The following is a 15,435-nucleotide window of genomic DNA, read 5'->3' on the forward strand; positions in this document are numbered from 1 at the left end:
TTATCTTGATGTGTCACCACGTAATTTATTATAAAAATGTATATTTGAAGTAAAAGAGAGTCCGAAATTACAATAAGAGAAATATTAAAATTTGAAATTTTCTCTATTTGTTTGTTTTTTTAATTTTTTGTAATAAATTATGGAACATTACATAAAAGAAAAAAAAATCCATCTATAAGAATTTTACTACTCATTATTCCTACATATCATACATTATATTTATATTTATTTATTTTTATTTTTAAATTAATTTATTTTTCTTAAATTAATTAAATTCTTCTACTTATTATTTATATATTTTATATTTTATAAGAGAAAAAAATTAAAAAATTAAAATTTATATGTAATGTAAATTTTGTATATCCGAGGTAACAATTTAGGAACAGAACACAAAAGGCAAAGATGGATGTTTTTGTGTGGGCCGAAGATTCCGATACAGATCAGATTAGTCCTTTCTCTCTTGCGTTGAACTGAACATGCTTCGCGCAGTCGGATAAACCAACCCCTCGACACGAGCGTTATAAAGGCTTAAGAAAAACAAGGACGAAGTACAAGCGAAGTACAAGCGAAGACGAAGAGGAAGAAGATGGGTCGCTCGATTCTGTCCCACTTTCTCACCATCTCACACTCCTCGTATCCACGCTTTACTCCGTCACTGTACTCTCTCTCTCTCTCTCTCTCTCTTCCCAATGTAGTAGTAATGTCTGCCCTTTTCGTCAGAGTTTTCGTTTTCTGTGAACAGATGCTGTGGATCCCCAATGAATTACATGAAGAAAACCGATTTTTTTCGTAGTTCTCGGCGTCCCAGTGGCCTTCGTGGAACCGGTTTCCAGTGCTTTTGCAGTGTCTCCGTCACCGAACCCCTTGTGCCGCAGACTCCTCCAAGCTCTGTGAAGTAATTCCGTCTTCTATCGATTATCATTTGTTGAAATTCCGGTTCGATGTATTAGCATGAGGAATAATATGGGTTTACTTTACAGAAAGTCTTTTTTTTTTTTTTTTTTTAAATTTTTATAATTGATCGAAGATTTTATTAAATAGGGTTTGCTTGGCTGAAACTAGTTATAAATAAGCTCTGTTTGGGTTTATAGAGCTCTTGAGATTAGCGTACAAAACAATGAGTCATATAACGAAAAGAAGTAACGGAATGGAATCCAATAAGTGAATCACAATTGAAAAATTCGAGGCTGCTTTGCAGGAAGTTGAAAACTTGTAGGCATTCGAATAAAGTGATTGGATTTTGGGATTTGCGTGAACTCTTCTCCTGGAAACCGGTAATTGTTAATGACAGTGAAGCATAAGATTACATAATTTTTGTAAGCATGTTACCGGGGTTTGGTTAATGTACATTAAGTTAAAGCATGTTGATGGGTCAATAAAATTAGGATTTTGAGACTTTTTCTATCCACTTAAATTTAATCTCAAGATATTACCGATTACTTTCTAAACTCGTCCTACACTGGTGTGCAGGCAGTGTACTTTCTGTTATATTAAACTCTCCTGGATGTGTGTTAGATTTAGTTGAACTTTTGTTTTACAGGAAAAGGATCGTGTCTGGAGTTCAACCAACTGGATCTATTCACCTTGGAAATTATCTTGGCGCCATAAAGAATTGGATTTCACTTCAGGTTGTTTTTTACTTTCTCTGATGTTCTCTCAATGGAGACCATTTTGCAAAAGCTTGAACACTATATTTGTTGCTTATCAGATAATACCGTAGCATCATATCAGAATGTGGCTGTTTCATGCCGCAATGAATGGCAGGATGGAATTTTTTTGTTTAAGCATCCGATTCATATATTCCATATATTTGTTCAGCTTGCCATTTTTTTGAGAAGTAATAAAAATTTCATTAAAAAGAACAAAATGTGTGCTCCAAATTAAACCCATGGTTAATGAGGTATCTCTTTGTGCTCACATATGCCTACTTTGGTCAGGTGAATGATAATAGTTAAGAGAAACTCTATTGCTAATTTTTTTCAATGGGATGGTTGCCAGTTTGAAATCCAAATTGCCTGTACACACTTCAAATGAAAAAAAATTATTTTATTAACCTGTTGTATTGTACATGTTTGATTTTTAAATTCTGTGGTTTAAATCTTGCAGAACGCGTATGATACTCTCTTCTTTATTGTGGACCTCCATGCGGTATGTTTCATACTTGAGTCGCAGCTTTTAAGTTATGAAGTACTTAGTGATGTTATCTCTCCAGTTTTTTTGGATGCAAAGCCGCTGGAGGAGCAAATATTAACTTTTCATTGTTAGTGTACAAGATTGGAGATATCTAATACCCTCTAACCTTCTTGAGCTCCATTGAAATATCTTTTATATTTTTTTGCTTGCTCGTTCTCTGGGTCTCTTGTTCCGGAATTTTTTCAAACTAATATGTACCATTATAGTAGAGTATGCATTTTTAACACTTAGAAAGGTGCATCCATTTTCTTTTACTAGGTAGTGAGGATGAATGAGTCGTGGTTATTGATGAGTGGAAAATAGCTACTTGTGTGGAGAGGGAGACTGGTAATAATTGAAATAAAGAGCTGTCCTCTCATGTTTGTATAAGTGTCAGTGTTTGATGTGTAAGAGTCTGCAAGGTAATGGGGTAATCTTTCCTCCTTTAAACTTAGCTGTCTAGGTGCCATTTTTACTGTGAAGGTGTTCGACAAATAAACCCCAGTATAATGCTATTATCTGCTTATGCTTCTAAGGGGCTTTATATTGATTTTGTATTTGAGTGTCCCTCCTAAGAAATCATAGAGATAAATTATTCTGTTTGATAGGTGCTTCTGAAGCATCTTAAGTATCTGGGTGTTGTTAAGTACAGTACCGATGCCCTCTTTTATTTTGGGTGAGAATACCTATAAAAAAAGGTATCTGGGTGTGGTTAAGGGAAGTGAATTCTAAGCCGTTTTTGTTATGTTAATATTATTCTCTTTGACAGATATCAATGGACTGTGGAAACTATATTTTTTGGCTGTGTTTTATACTACAGTAAGCAATTAACAGCTCCATATCTAATTACAGATCACATTACCATATGAAACACAACAACTATCAAAGGCAACAAAGGATACTGCAGCCATTTATTTGGCATGTGGTGTGGACACTTCAAAGGTTTTGAGGCAGCTATTTATCCTTAATAGTCATGTTTTAAGTTTTCTGTTCAATATAAAATATTTATCTCTCCCTGTGAAGGAATGAATCTGCCTTGTGGTTACAGGCTTCTGTTTTTGTGCAATCTCATGTTCGTGCCCATGTGGAACTAATGTGGTTATTGAGTTCTACAACACCAATTGGCTGGCTCAACAAAATGATTCAATTTAAAGAGAAATCTCGCAAGGCGGTACGTTTTTAGCTGTATGACAGCTCCATCTTCATTTATGCTATTTATTCTGATAAATATGTATTAAAACCTGTAATTTTCATCTGTTAAGTCAAATTTTTTGAATTCGAATCTGGTTAATGTCCCAAGGGGTCAGATTGGTCCCACTTGAAAATTAGTTTAATACTGTGAGATGAATATTGATCATTTTCTCCAGTCAATCATTAAAATTTAACAAAGAAAAAGAATCCTAACATCAAGTTTTGGATTTGTCACTCAGCTTTGGAGACCACAATAATAATAAAAAAAAATCCTATTTATTGCTTTTATTAATGAAGGGAGAGGTAAAAACTTGTATTTTTGGATGTAAAAAATTGCCATAGGATATCTACAGTTCCATAATAATACTATATCTCTGGCAACTTTTGACAATTTAGAAGTATTTTTCAGTTTTAACCCATAATATACTCTTATTCTAATAAGTTATAACGTTCTGGTTATTATTAAAATTTAAGTTTTTATGGTAGACCCCAATTTATCTCTTAGTTTAGTCTTTTTTGTATTCTACTGTTGACTGTATAGTATTTTTACTGACTCAGAAGATTATGTTTCTTTCATTTTGGTTTTTCTAGGGGGATGAAAATGTTGCTGTTGCTCTTTTGACTTATCCTGTGCTGATGGCTTCTGATATTCTCTTATATCAGGTGGTCTTTCAATATCTGCAGCATTATGTAATGTGACACACAAAATATATATCTCTTGAAAAGTTTTTATCTGATTTTTCAGATTCAATCTGGTTACTAGTATTTTTGTATTTTACGTACTTACGAGGAAGCTAATTAATTATCCTCTTTTAGTTGGTGTACTAGAGTTTCTTTTGGCAGTAACATCTCGAACTTAATTACAACAAGCTCAACAATTTGATTTGTGCTTAATCAGCTTTGCACATTAATATCAGCTTCCTTACCCTGATAACATATGATTCTCATATGCTCAGCTTGCCTCTGCAGTCTGACTTTGTACCTGTTGGTGAGGATCAGAAGCAGCATCTGGAATTGACTCGTGAGCTGGCTAAGCGTGTTAATTACTTATATGGAGGAAGGAAATGGAAGAAATTGGGTGGGTAAGAAGAATTTATATTTCAACTTGCAAGCGAAGTTGCTTGTAAATAGATTGAAAATTTTCTAAATTTCTAAGCCTCCTATTTATTTCTGCATGACCCTTCAGAATTTTTTATGTTCTGGTTGCAGGCGAGGTGGTGCTATCTTTAAGGTGGATTTGTTGAAACCATCTAATTAGCTCATGAAGTCTCTTGCAATGGAGCATCCCCCTTTTCTAAATGTGTATCATGATGTAGGTTCCCGAGGCCCTTATACCACCAGCTGGAGCCCGAGTTATGTCCCTCACTGATGGTCTTTCCAAGGTTTCCATTGTTCTTTCTCCCTTGCAGTTTGTTTCCCTCTATAGTTTTATACATCAGACTATTGTGTGCCTTTAAAAAAATTATAAGTTCAATATTTCTATTTATTTTGGCATCAGACCAGGACATGAATACAGTGGAAACTAATTCAGCATTGAATTGCTTGAATGTGTTCATCGGGGATTCTTTTGCAATTTTGACTTAGTTTAACTGGAGAATACATAGGCCAAGAAAGAAACTAGTTGGTATTCATGAGCATTTTACTTTTGCTAAATGCTCATGAAGTACAAGTTTAATTTCATGAGCATTTTACCTTTGCTAAATTTCTTGAATTGAAAGCAAATTCAAATTTCTTATCTGAAGGGTGTTGTTCTACAAAAAGGGCCAAAGTGTTTTCTTTGTAATAAAAGGTTCTATAACTGAAGATATTCACTCCAATCACCTTGATAACTATAATGAATTTTGGTAGACCTTCCTGATCAATGGGTTGTATTAAGATTCTTGAATTTCTTGTTGCAATTCTCAAGAAAAGTGTTTTTAGATACCAATTAACATCTTTTTGGGTTCAATCTTATAGATGTCCAAGTCTGCACCATCTGATCAATCTCGAATCAATCTTCTTGATTCAAAAGATGTAAGTATGCATGCGTACTTTTTGCCTCGTAAGTTTTAGTCGGCATGCTTCCAATGTGTATGTATAATTGAATTTATTTCCTTTTAATAGATTTCATATTAAAATGAGGCAAAATATCACTGATGCCATCAAATGGTAATGATAAGATTGTTGATGTATATATGCAATATCAAGCAGTATCATTTTTCCCCTCCTTTGTTCTGAGTTGGCTTTTTTTTTTTTTTTTTTTGAAGGAAATAGCAAACAAGATAAAACGTTGCAAAACAGACGCATTTACTGGGTTAGTACTTAATCTTTGCATTTTCAATCTCATTAATTGTCTACTTTTTTTCTACCTATAATTTATTTATTTTTTATTTTTAATGTTCTGTAGAGTTTCACCTGTACATTGAAGTCATTTTCTTTTCTAACCTTAATTTTCCCTAACAGTTTTTTCTAATGTAAGTTCTGGTAAGCTCTTCCATGTTCTGTGTGTTTTCTGGTGATTTGTGCAGATTGGAATTTGATAATCCTGAAAGACCTGAATGCAACAATCTTCTCTCTATATATCAGCTCATGTCAGGGAAGACAAAAGAGGTCTTGAATTTTCACCTATGATTTCTTTTTTGTTGTAATTCCCACTGGTTCGACAACCTTATTTTCTGTTAACTATTTGTTTAGATGTGACTGTTGTTTAATTTTTATTTATTTCAGAAAATTAAATAATTGAAATTCAGAGGTTTCGTGAATTTGCTGAGTCATTACTACTATTAGTTTTTAATATAAACATTTGTTCGCATATGCTGAAAACTTGATATGTGTTAATTAAGTTGGAGCATCTATCAATTGTAATCTTTGATAATGATTTTCTAATTGTTTATTTATTTATTTATAAAAGCTATTCAGCTATAGCTCTATTCAAATGGAACATCCCCCTTTCAAGCCCTGTGGGTGTACTACCTTTTGAAAATCTGACAATCATGTATCAATTGTATGCTTTTTTTGTTATTTCTTAGTAAGATAAGTATAATATTGCATACCAAAAGTTTTTATGCTAAACAATATTTTGTTGCAGGAAGTTGCACAGGAATGCCAGAATATGAACTGGGGTACATTTAAGGTCCTTTTAACGGATTCCTTGATTGATCATCTGCACCCTATCCAGGTTTCTACTTCTATCATGATACCTTTTTCAATATGTTATGCTGCATTATATGCTTTTTACTTTACCAAAATGTTTCTTTCTATCAGTTGTCACAGTTATTCTAATCCTTTAATATTGAAGAGGTAATAGATATGCTGTTGAGGTTGAGCTGCTAGTGGGCCAACATTAGCCACACTTCAATCATATCCATTCAAAGCTCTTGGTGTTGACAGTTCATAGTGACATTTTGTTGACAAAAAACTCTGATATTTTTGTTAATATTTTGTTTATAATGCTGCCAAAATCATAAAAATGAAATAGGCCTTGGAATTTTTTTCTTTTTGTGTTCTCATTAATAAATAAGCTGCTTATGACTTATCACAAGCATAGCCATTAACTTAGCAATCTAATATGACCGTTGCAGTATAAAATCATAATCATGCTTGTTTTTGGTTGACCATTTTAATTGATTTTTTTGCAAGTCATATTAATATGATAGTGGGAACTATTGCCGAAATGGTCAAATTATTCTTATTGGTGATGTCAGACACATACTGCACATTCTGGTATCCACCGAGTCCATGATGAGCACAAAAAATGGGCTCTCTGTGTTTTGGTTTTCATGGAGTCAACACTTAACACAAACTAATTTTCTTTACCAGAAATAATTTAAGTTGCATATAATACGCATAAAGTTTTCCCAACACCATTTACAGAAATTTGGTGAATTCATATTGTTGCAAGTTGGAAGTTGAAAGTCCACCCCGTTGCATGCATCTTATTTTTATGCGTGTGCAGTGTGTTTGTTGTGGAGGGTGTGCTTGCGATCTGCATGTTGTGGCTGAACATTGGCATTTTGCGGTGATCCTGGGGATCCATACACATTGTGTCTTGATCTATTTGTCTGCTCATGAATCTCTTATATTTATCTACCAAAGGCATGACTATACTTTTTGCTAATTTTGTAATATCCCTGTTTCTGCTTATAACTCTCAGGCAATTCTTTTTCTTTTTTTGTCTAATGGTTTACCAGTCTTTTCCAATATTATTAGTGATTATTAGCATTTATGATTCAGCTTATCTAGAACTTCGATGATTTTTTTGCAGGTTCGCTACAAGGAAATAATGTCTGAATCAGCTTATTTGGATAGAATTTTGGCAGAAGGTGCTACAAAAGCTGCAGATATTGCAGATGCTACTCTCAATAATGTCTACCAGGCAATGGGATTCTCGAGAAGATGAGCAGAATTGATGCTACTGAAAGAATTTATGCCGGATGATGAGTAAGACAGCAACCTAAGTGTAACTTTTGGATAATCAGTCATTGCAAAAAGTTTTTGAAGTACATCTCTAAGCATGTTCTTTGAAGAGTGAATGAAAAGTTCTGCGAAGGCCCCCAGATTTTTGATGTAGTTATCTCCACTTCTCTGCTCTTATTGGTGCATATACATTCCTGGTGCTCCAAAGAATCTGGTAGTTTTAGGATTTATTTTATTTTATATTTCAAATTATCAAGCAGTATTTTTCATGTAATGGAATATGATATTATAGGATCTGGTTTTGCTTTTCCATTTGTAATGCATTCATTCAGCCGAATTAGGGCTCAGATAAATCATTTTTATCTCTTCAGTCTTCACGAATTCATGTAATATGGAAGCCATAGTTGGGCTTTGCCAAGATTGCTGTTAATAAAGTTTTTATTTATATAATAAAAAAAAATGTAGTATGAAGCCGTAGCTTTATCAAACCTTATAGTCCATCTGTCATATTTTCTCTTCTGGCCTTAGTCTTTGTGATAGTTCTTCTACTTTCCTTGTGATTCTTCATTTAAACTCATCAACAGAAATTCACATGGACTGTTTCAAGAGTTTAAAGAGATTAGTCCTTATTCCCCTGTATTTTGTGGAGTCCTTATCGACATGATATTTAGAACGACTTTACTTGTAAAACTCATGACTTCACCTCATTTGGGACAACATGATATCTGGAACTTTTTGTTGTCGGGATGATTATGAGTTTATGCAGTGAACTCATGACTTCATCTCATTTCCTTATTTTCAAACATGACAGCATACTTCATGTGCAAAACTCTACAAATTTCAGCTGCATATAAATCTTGAAGTCTTTTTAATGCAAACATCTGTAGATGACTTGATTGAATAATCTATAAAGGAATTGTATAACTTCTTACCATCATATGCTAGGAAAGGTGAGATTAGGGGTTGTTTTGGATTCTAAGATGAGATGAGATGGTTTTAGATGAAAGTTGAAATAAATATTATTAGATTATTATTTTTTAATATTATTTTTATTTTGAGATTTGAAAATTTTGAATTCCTTATTATATATTTTGTGGAAATTTAAAAAAATTGTAATGATGAGATAAGATGAAACATTTTCCGAATCCAAACGAAGCCCACTCTTTTGGACAAAGAAATGAGATATAGAATTCTCAAAATTTTTTATAATTTCATTGTCAAACATTACTCAAATATAAAATACTTTTTAATTTCAAATCTTCAATTTTTTCATTTAATTATTACCTAATTATTATCTAAACACAAGAATCAATTCAACTTTTACAAATTTCAAAATAAAAATAATATTCAAATAATTTTTTTAACTTTATAATATTCTTATTTACTCTCTTTTTTTCTAAAATTTAATAAAACATTTTAATCCAAATCATTTCGATAACAGAAATTAGTAATTTAGCACTGCACCCGTAGGTTTTATGATTTTATCACGCCCACCTGGCCGGAATTCTTATCATCACAAAAGCCCTTTTTGTCTTTTGCAAAGGAGGAATATGACCATACATCTGGACATTCCGTTAAGAGTGGGATTGGGAGAAGATCTTCCATGCTCTCTTCCTCTATTTGATGGGTGGCATAGGATAGGAGTAAGAGAGGAATCCTTTTAAACTCTCTTTTCCATCTTTTGGTAAGAATTATAGAGAAACGGATAGAAGAAGGCATTCCAAGGACCACTGTCTGGCTCATTTAAAGGTTGTATATTCTCCTTTCAATCATTATTTGAAATATTTTTCTTTCTGCTTCTGGTTACTTCAAGACTGACTTCTGTGGCTTCTCAGTTTCCCATGTAATCTTATTTCCCAGTTCAAAAGAAATCGATCACTGCATCATATTATCTAGATCCAATAGTACTTTCGGAAAGTAAACTAAAAAAACAAAAAAAAAAAAAAATTATTTGCAAGCAGACATGGAGGACACATTCTTCGTAGTACTACAGTGATGTCATATTAAAAATGAGTAATGTTAGCTACAAGTTCAAATCTATATATCTTGTACAAGTTTTTTGTAAAAATATGGGCCCTATTAAGAGAATAGAACTGCTATATACACAAAAAGATTACATAAAAATAAACCTATAAATTGATGTGGTTTCATGAGATTCGTTAGATCTATTTTTCAATAAAAGTAACTAAACAATCTGACGTACCACATCAAACTACATCAGTTTGTGAGTTTACTTTTATGTAATCAGTTTGTGAGTTTTTCACATTTTTGCATAATGAAATCTACTTTTTTATAAGATTTGTGTATTTGGGATTTGTATATATCATTAAAATAATTTTAAGTTTTTTCTAAGTATAATTTTTTATCACGTCGGATATGTCATCTGCACCAGTTTCTAAGTAAAAGTATCTCAAAACAAAATTCAACTTTTGGTAATACAATGGAAGGAGAAAGATGTGTAAAGCTTGATCTCCTTCCTCATTGAGTAAACCGTTGGTTCATTACTCGTATTTACTGGGCAACTAACCCAAATGAAACGAATGAACAGCGAAGTACCATCACAGTGAAGATTATTAAACGTAAGAAAATATTTTCTTCCTAGTTGAAGGGTTTTGGGATCTCATGAATGCATATACTCTGGCAACTAAATATGGATATGAAAGCATCATATCCTTGACACGTACCTACCCTCTTGAACACACGCACACACACCTCTCTTTTTATGATTTTATCGCTCTCGCCCGACTGTGCTCGATAAATACCTTGGTCAATCTGCCATGTTTCCGTATCACATGTGAAACCATCAAAGCCTGCGCACCACTTTACACCAAGAGATTTGCTGTGTTTTGTCATACCCTGTTCCATCAAGTTCTGCCACTTCTTAACATAGGGGAGGGGAAATGGTAAATAATCACATGCAACGCCAGCTTGACATGAAGAGGTCCCTCCTTGATCAGGTTCTGCTCACACTTCCTGCATGCACTAGATTATATACATACATAAGTGTTCATTGCTCAACCAGACAACGGACTCTCTGTTTTCCCAAAAGCAGTGAGCTTTTTAAGGATTCGCAGGAATGGGGTTTTTTTTTTTTTTTTTTTTTTTTTTTTTTTTTTTTTTTTTTTCCAATTCCTATTTCCCCCCCTTTGCTTTGTCGCCTTATTGCTTTCTGTAAACAGAAAATGGTTTCTAAAAGCCCTAGAATGATTTTCTAATGTGATTGCTTTGACTCTGAGTCCAATAAATTACTCCTATATTAGGAATTGGACCATAGCCTAAATTAATCAAACTTTATGCAGTGGGCTAAGCTTAAGGTAGAAGAGGCAAATTAGTGGAGCTTAACTTGACCATGCTAGTGGTAGCCCTACCACGTACTGCTCTCTTTCTCCAAGCACTGAATATTTACTATTTCAATAAGGTTGAGTGCTTTTCAGCGAATTTGCACGAATTCTTCACCAAGTTACTGCATAAAATGAACATTTACATCTCTCTCACTTTGGACTCTTAAATTCGTGTAAGAACTTTATGGGATGTTTTTTTCACCTATGTGTGCAATAGTAATTAGAAATTGAAAAAAAAAAAAAAAAAAGGTGACATGGCCAGTCAGATAACAATGAAATGCTGCAGGGGTACCTTGATGAGCAATTTATACAGCTGGAGGAGTTGGAAGATGATGACAACCCTAATTTCGTAGAGGAGATGGTGACAACGTTCTATAATAATTCTGCTAGACTGCTACAAAACATTGAACAGGCACTGTACGTGGATTATTGTTCTTGCTTCTATTGTATTTTGTCATTGTTTTCATATTTATTAATGATCTATATATGCAGGGTTAGTCGGCCTATTGATTTCACCAAGCTGGACAATTATATGCACAGATTCAAGGGTAGTAGCTCAAGGTAATGATTCAAATGGTTCATAGTTTAAAGGGAATTGGTGTTTAAAGCAGGGAAAATGCAGCCCTGCTCACCCAACATAAACATATACTTTCAGCTCCCATCATTTGTTCTAGACAACCACCCATTTAAAAGAAAGTGGAACACTTCGAAAGAGATCCATCCACTTGTATTTATAACACAGATCTTAAATCAGTGGATCAAGAAACAGAAATTAGTATATATATAACTTGACCTTAGTGATATGGAAGTGGCACTCCATGATTCGTCTCAAACCTTTTTTTCTAACAAAAGAACAACTTCATTTATCAACCTCCATAAAGACCGGAGTAAGGTTCTGACAGCAATGCTCCCAAAATCATGGATTGTGATTCAAGCAACATCAAGTCAACAAAATATACTGAGGAAACAGAGGATATCATGAAACATAATCCTCCACACCGACAGACCAGCTACTGTGTTTTTAGAAGTTTTGGTTGTACTTGCTAACATGCTTAACTTCTCAAAAATACAACAGCTAGCCTATCGGTGTGGAGGATTATGTTGCATGATATCCTCCCATATTTTCTCGGTATATTTTGTTGAATTGTGCTTGAATCATGATTCATGATTCTTCTCATACTCGATTTGATATGTTTATTTAGATCATCTACAAACTTCCATATAAAGTAATGCATTCACTTGTTAAGTTTTTAAGATTAGTGGTGATTTAATATAGTATCAGAACGGAAATACTGAATTTGAACATTGGCTCCACACTTTATGTCATGTACTGAGTCTATTTATTAAGGGAGAATCTAATCCACAAGTGAAGAAGAGTGTTAAAATAAAATTAAATGATTAAATTTACTTATTCTCATTAGCTCAAATTGTTGAGACAAAGTGGTCGTCTAACAAACTATTGGATGATTTGTTTTGCAGCATAGGAGCTACAAGAGTGAAGAAAGAATGCACAATATTCACGGAATACTGCAAAAAAGCCAATGCAGAAGGGTAATTTATTCACAGTACCATCCTAGCTTTGCTCTTTTGAACTTGCAACTCAGATTGATATATACGCGGCATCGGTTCCTTGAAAGGGATTTTATATTTCTTAGATTTTTACATTCCCCATATCCAGATGCATTAGGACATTCCTACAAGTCAAACAAGAACATGCATGTTTGAGAAGGAAGCTGGAAACTTACTTTCAGGTATCTGTCCTGTCCTGTCCGGTGTGTGTTCTTTATCCTGGCTAGCTCTTCGCTCTTCCTTATATTTGCTTGCTATTGTGTTTATATAACATTAATTTAGTTGGGAAGACAAGCTGCTGGACCATCTGCAAATGCAGGAGGTCAAGTCGGATGATTATATGGACACACATGAACGTCGATCCTTCATTTCCGGAGTCATACTTCATATATATATATATATATATATATATATATATATATGAACAGAAGTCCGTGTTAGTGAGTAAAACGAAAGAATTTTGCAGTGTTTGGATGTCGCAGAGGCAGTATTATTAATAATGTCTTGAAATCTAGATCCTGTACAAATAAAACAAGTTCGCTTGTCTATCTGTATGGTTTATGTCTGCTTGTATTGTCTTGACTGTGCGTGTGTGTGTGAGAGAGAGAGACAGCAATATGTTTTAAAACACATTAAAACACCAATATGTTGGGCATTGGAACTGAAAGCACCAAAAGCTCAAAATAATCATAAATATATTACAGTTGAGGAAAGTTTGCATGAGCCAGTGTTTCTTTCCTCTTTCCTTCCGACGTAAGATAACCTAACTTTGATTTTTGAATCATGTGGAACCGATGAAAAAGACTAAACTATACAATGGGACCTACCTCTTTGTCTAGTTTGAAAATAAGAACGAAGGGAAGAATTCTAGAAAAGTACTAAATTTACTAACGTTAAACAGTCTTAAAGGTATCCAAGTTCTCTTTATCCTTTTTGAAACAAGTGGTATCATAAAAAAAAATTAGGTCACGAGAAACTATCTCATTTTATTATTATAATTTTTTTAAATTTTTACATAAAATATAAGAAATAATTTAATTTTTTCAAATTTTAAAACAATAATAATATTAAAAAATAATATTCTAATAATATTTTATTCAATTTTTAATTTTTATAAAACTATCTTATCCTATCTCATTATCTAAACAGAGCTTAGTTTTTTTTTTCGTAGACTCTAGATTTTTTGATTTTTTTAATGAGAATGAGCGAAATTTATATATTTTAAAAGTGTATAAATTATTCTAAAACACCCCCAAAAAATAGCCAGTATTTAAACGCAATGGAGGTAAATTACAATTCATCCTTTTCTTCAGTTTAGTCAAAACCACAATGATTTTTTTAGCACCAACTAACACAAAAGATATTGCTTCAATAGCAAGTGGATCAAAGTTGGATAGAAAGCAAAGATGAGGAATTTTATTGAAAGTTGAATAAAATATTATTAGAATATAATTTTTTAGTATTATCTTTATTTTGAAATTTGAAAAAGTTAAATTATTTATTATATTTTTATATAAAAATTTAAAAAAATTTTAATGATGAAATGAAACGAAGTCGCACAAATACTTTAGACGTTTGACTACTGAGTAAAATATTATCAGTCAAAAACAAACCACATTGTCGTATAGAGAAATCAAATTCCGGCAAAAGGGAATATAAAAAAACAAAATAAAGAAACCGAAAAGGTGTAAACTTCCAGCTACTTTCCATTATTTGCGAACCATCGAACTTGGTACATTTCTTTGTTTTCCACTGCATGCATCATCGTCCCAAATGGATTGACTTCAGGCATCACTTTTTTTAAAGTAATTTTTGACTGGAGATCGAGCATGGGCTTGAGCAAGCTGATCATCTGGGTCACTTGTATTTCCCAAATTCTCCCCACTCATCTATAGATCAGTACACAGCAATGGACCAAAGATATGTTTTTTAATAGATAAATTCTTTAATTACAAAAAGATTATAAAAAAATAAACTCACAAACTGATATAGCTTGATGCAGTACGTCAGATTGTAAAGTTATTTTTATTATAAAGTAGATTTAACGGATCACATGAAACTGCATCAGTTTGTAAATTTATTTATGTATATTCTCTTGTGTATGTAACACTTCTCTTTTTAATATTCATAAATCAAGATAAATATAACAATATTGGACCAGAGATATTTTGTTATGGTTTCCTCTCAGATATCAAAGCCACCCATATAATATATATTTATATATATATATGTATGTATATGTATATCTGCTAGCTAGCTGATTACAGCTAGCTTTCTTCCATAGAAAATAAATCCAACCACCTTGACAACCCCACAAGTATCTTTCATTTTTATTTTTCCGTGATCTCACGATGCTCTCCAAATTTATAAGTTCAACACGTGCTTAATATTGATGGTCACATCAAGATCACGATCTTCATACCAAACGTAGGACTATTCAAACTCACGAGCTTTTGGCTTGGATCTTCTCTCACGGCAGCTCAAACTTCCAACTTTTGGAGGTTTTCTTTCCAACATTAATGTTAAGACTCTTCATGCAACTACTAAAGTAGTTTTAAAGGGGGAATAGGCTTTATAAACTATCTTCCATAAAGACCAACAGCTTGGACGTTCATGAAGGATTTATTTTGGGCATACATGCATGCATGGAATCGGGGCATATACAAACTAATTAAACAGACAAGCTGTAGTACTACGTAAGACGCTCCTATTGCCGAATTGTCAAAAGTGTTGCCCAACAAACCAAAGACCCTCTTTTATATTAGGA

General features: G+C 33.1%; 2 protein-coding genes across 4 annotated transcripts; both read left to right on the forward strand.

Annotated features, from left to right (window-relative positions):
* Positions 1–460: 460 nt before the first annotated feature.
* LOC121263616 (tryptophan--tRNA ligase, chloroplastic/mitochondrial) lies at positions 461–8,229 on the forward strand. 2 transcript variants are annotated; one of them, XM_041166598.1, is made up of 15 exons: positions 461–657; positions 743–895; positions 1,541–1,628; positions 2,107–2,148; positions 3,025–3,114; positions 3,221–3,343; positions 3,955–4,026; positions 4,333–4,445; positions 4,573–4,594; positions 4,680–4,745; positions 5,320–5,376; positions 5,610–5,656; positions 5,871–5,952; positions 6,431–6,520; positions 7,607–8,229. In XM_041166598.1, exons 1-15 carry the CDS (start codon positions 587–589, stop codon positions 7,739–7,741), a joined length of 1,251 nt encoding a protein of 416 aa, XP_041022532.1. In that variant the 5' UTR covers positions 461–586; the 3' UTR covers positions 7,742–8,229. The 2 variants fall into 2 exon arrangements, with proteins under 2 accessions (XP_041022532.1, XP_041022533.1); XM_041166599.1 differs by lacking the exons at positions 5,320–5,376; positions 5,610–5,656 and having other exon boundaries at positions 4,333–4,441.
* Positions 8,230–9,230: 1,001 nt separating this feature from the next.
* On the forward strand, positions 9,231–13,429 carry LOC121262230 (histidine-containing phosphotransfer protein 4-like). 2 transcript variants are annotated; one of them, XM_041164624.1, is made up of 7 exons: positions 9,231–9,507; positions 11,058–11,176; positions 11,386–11,516; positions 11,592–11,660; positions 12,579–12,650; positions 12,778–12,850; positions 12,951–13,429. In XM_041164624.1, exons 2-7 carry the CDS (start codon positions 11,108–11,110, stop codon positions 13,002–13,004), a joined length of 468 nt encoding a protein of 155 aa, XP_041020558.1. In that variant the 5' UTR covers positions 9,231–9,507; positions 11,058–11,107; the 3' UTR covers positions 13,005–13,429. The 2 variants fall into 2 exon arrangements, with proteins under 2 accessions (XP_041020558.1, XP_041020559.1); XM_041164625.1 differs by lacking the exon at positions 11,058–11,176 and adding an exon at positions 10,649–10,715 and having other exon boundaries at positions 9,233–9,507.
* Positions 13,430–15,435: the final 2,006 nt, after the last annotated feature.

The sequence above is a fragment of the Juglans microcarpa x Juglans regia genome, chromosome 4S, assembly GCF_004785595.1.
Source record: "Juglans microcarpa x Juglans regia isolate MS1-56 chromosome 4S, Jm3101_v1.0, whole genome shotgun sequence".
NCBI lineage: Eukaryota > Viridiplantae > Streptophyta > Magnoliopsida > Fagales > Juglandaceae > Juglans > Juglans microcarpa x Juglans regia.

Coding starts and splice junctions, on each gene's coding strand:
- LOC121263616 (XM_041166598.1), top strand. CDS start 587: ATGGGTCGCTCGATTCTGTCCCACTTTCTCACCATCTCACACTCCTCG. Junction 4,746..5,319: donor TCACTGATGGTCTTTCCAAG/GTTTCCATTGTT, acceptor TCAATCTTATAG/ATGTCCAAGTCTGCACCATC. Junction 6,521..7,606: donor ATCATCTGCACCCTATCCAG/GTTTCTACTTCT, acceptor ATTTTTTTGCAG/GTTCGCTACAAGGAAATAAT.
- LOC121262230 (XM_041164624.1), top strand. CDS start 11,108: ATGCTAGTGGTAGCCCTACCACGTACTGCTCTCTTTCTCCAAGCACTG. Junction 11,177..11,385: donor ATATTTACTATTTCAATAAG/GTTGAGTGCTTT, acceptor GAAATGCTGCAG/GGGTACCTTGATGAGCAATT. Junction 12,851..12,950: donor AGCTGGAAACTTACTTTCAG/GTATCTGTCCTG, acceptor ACATTAATTTAG/TTGGGAAGACAAGCTGCTGG.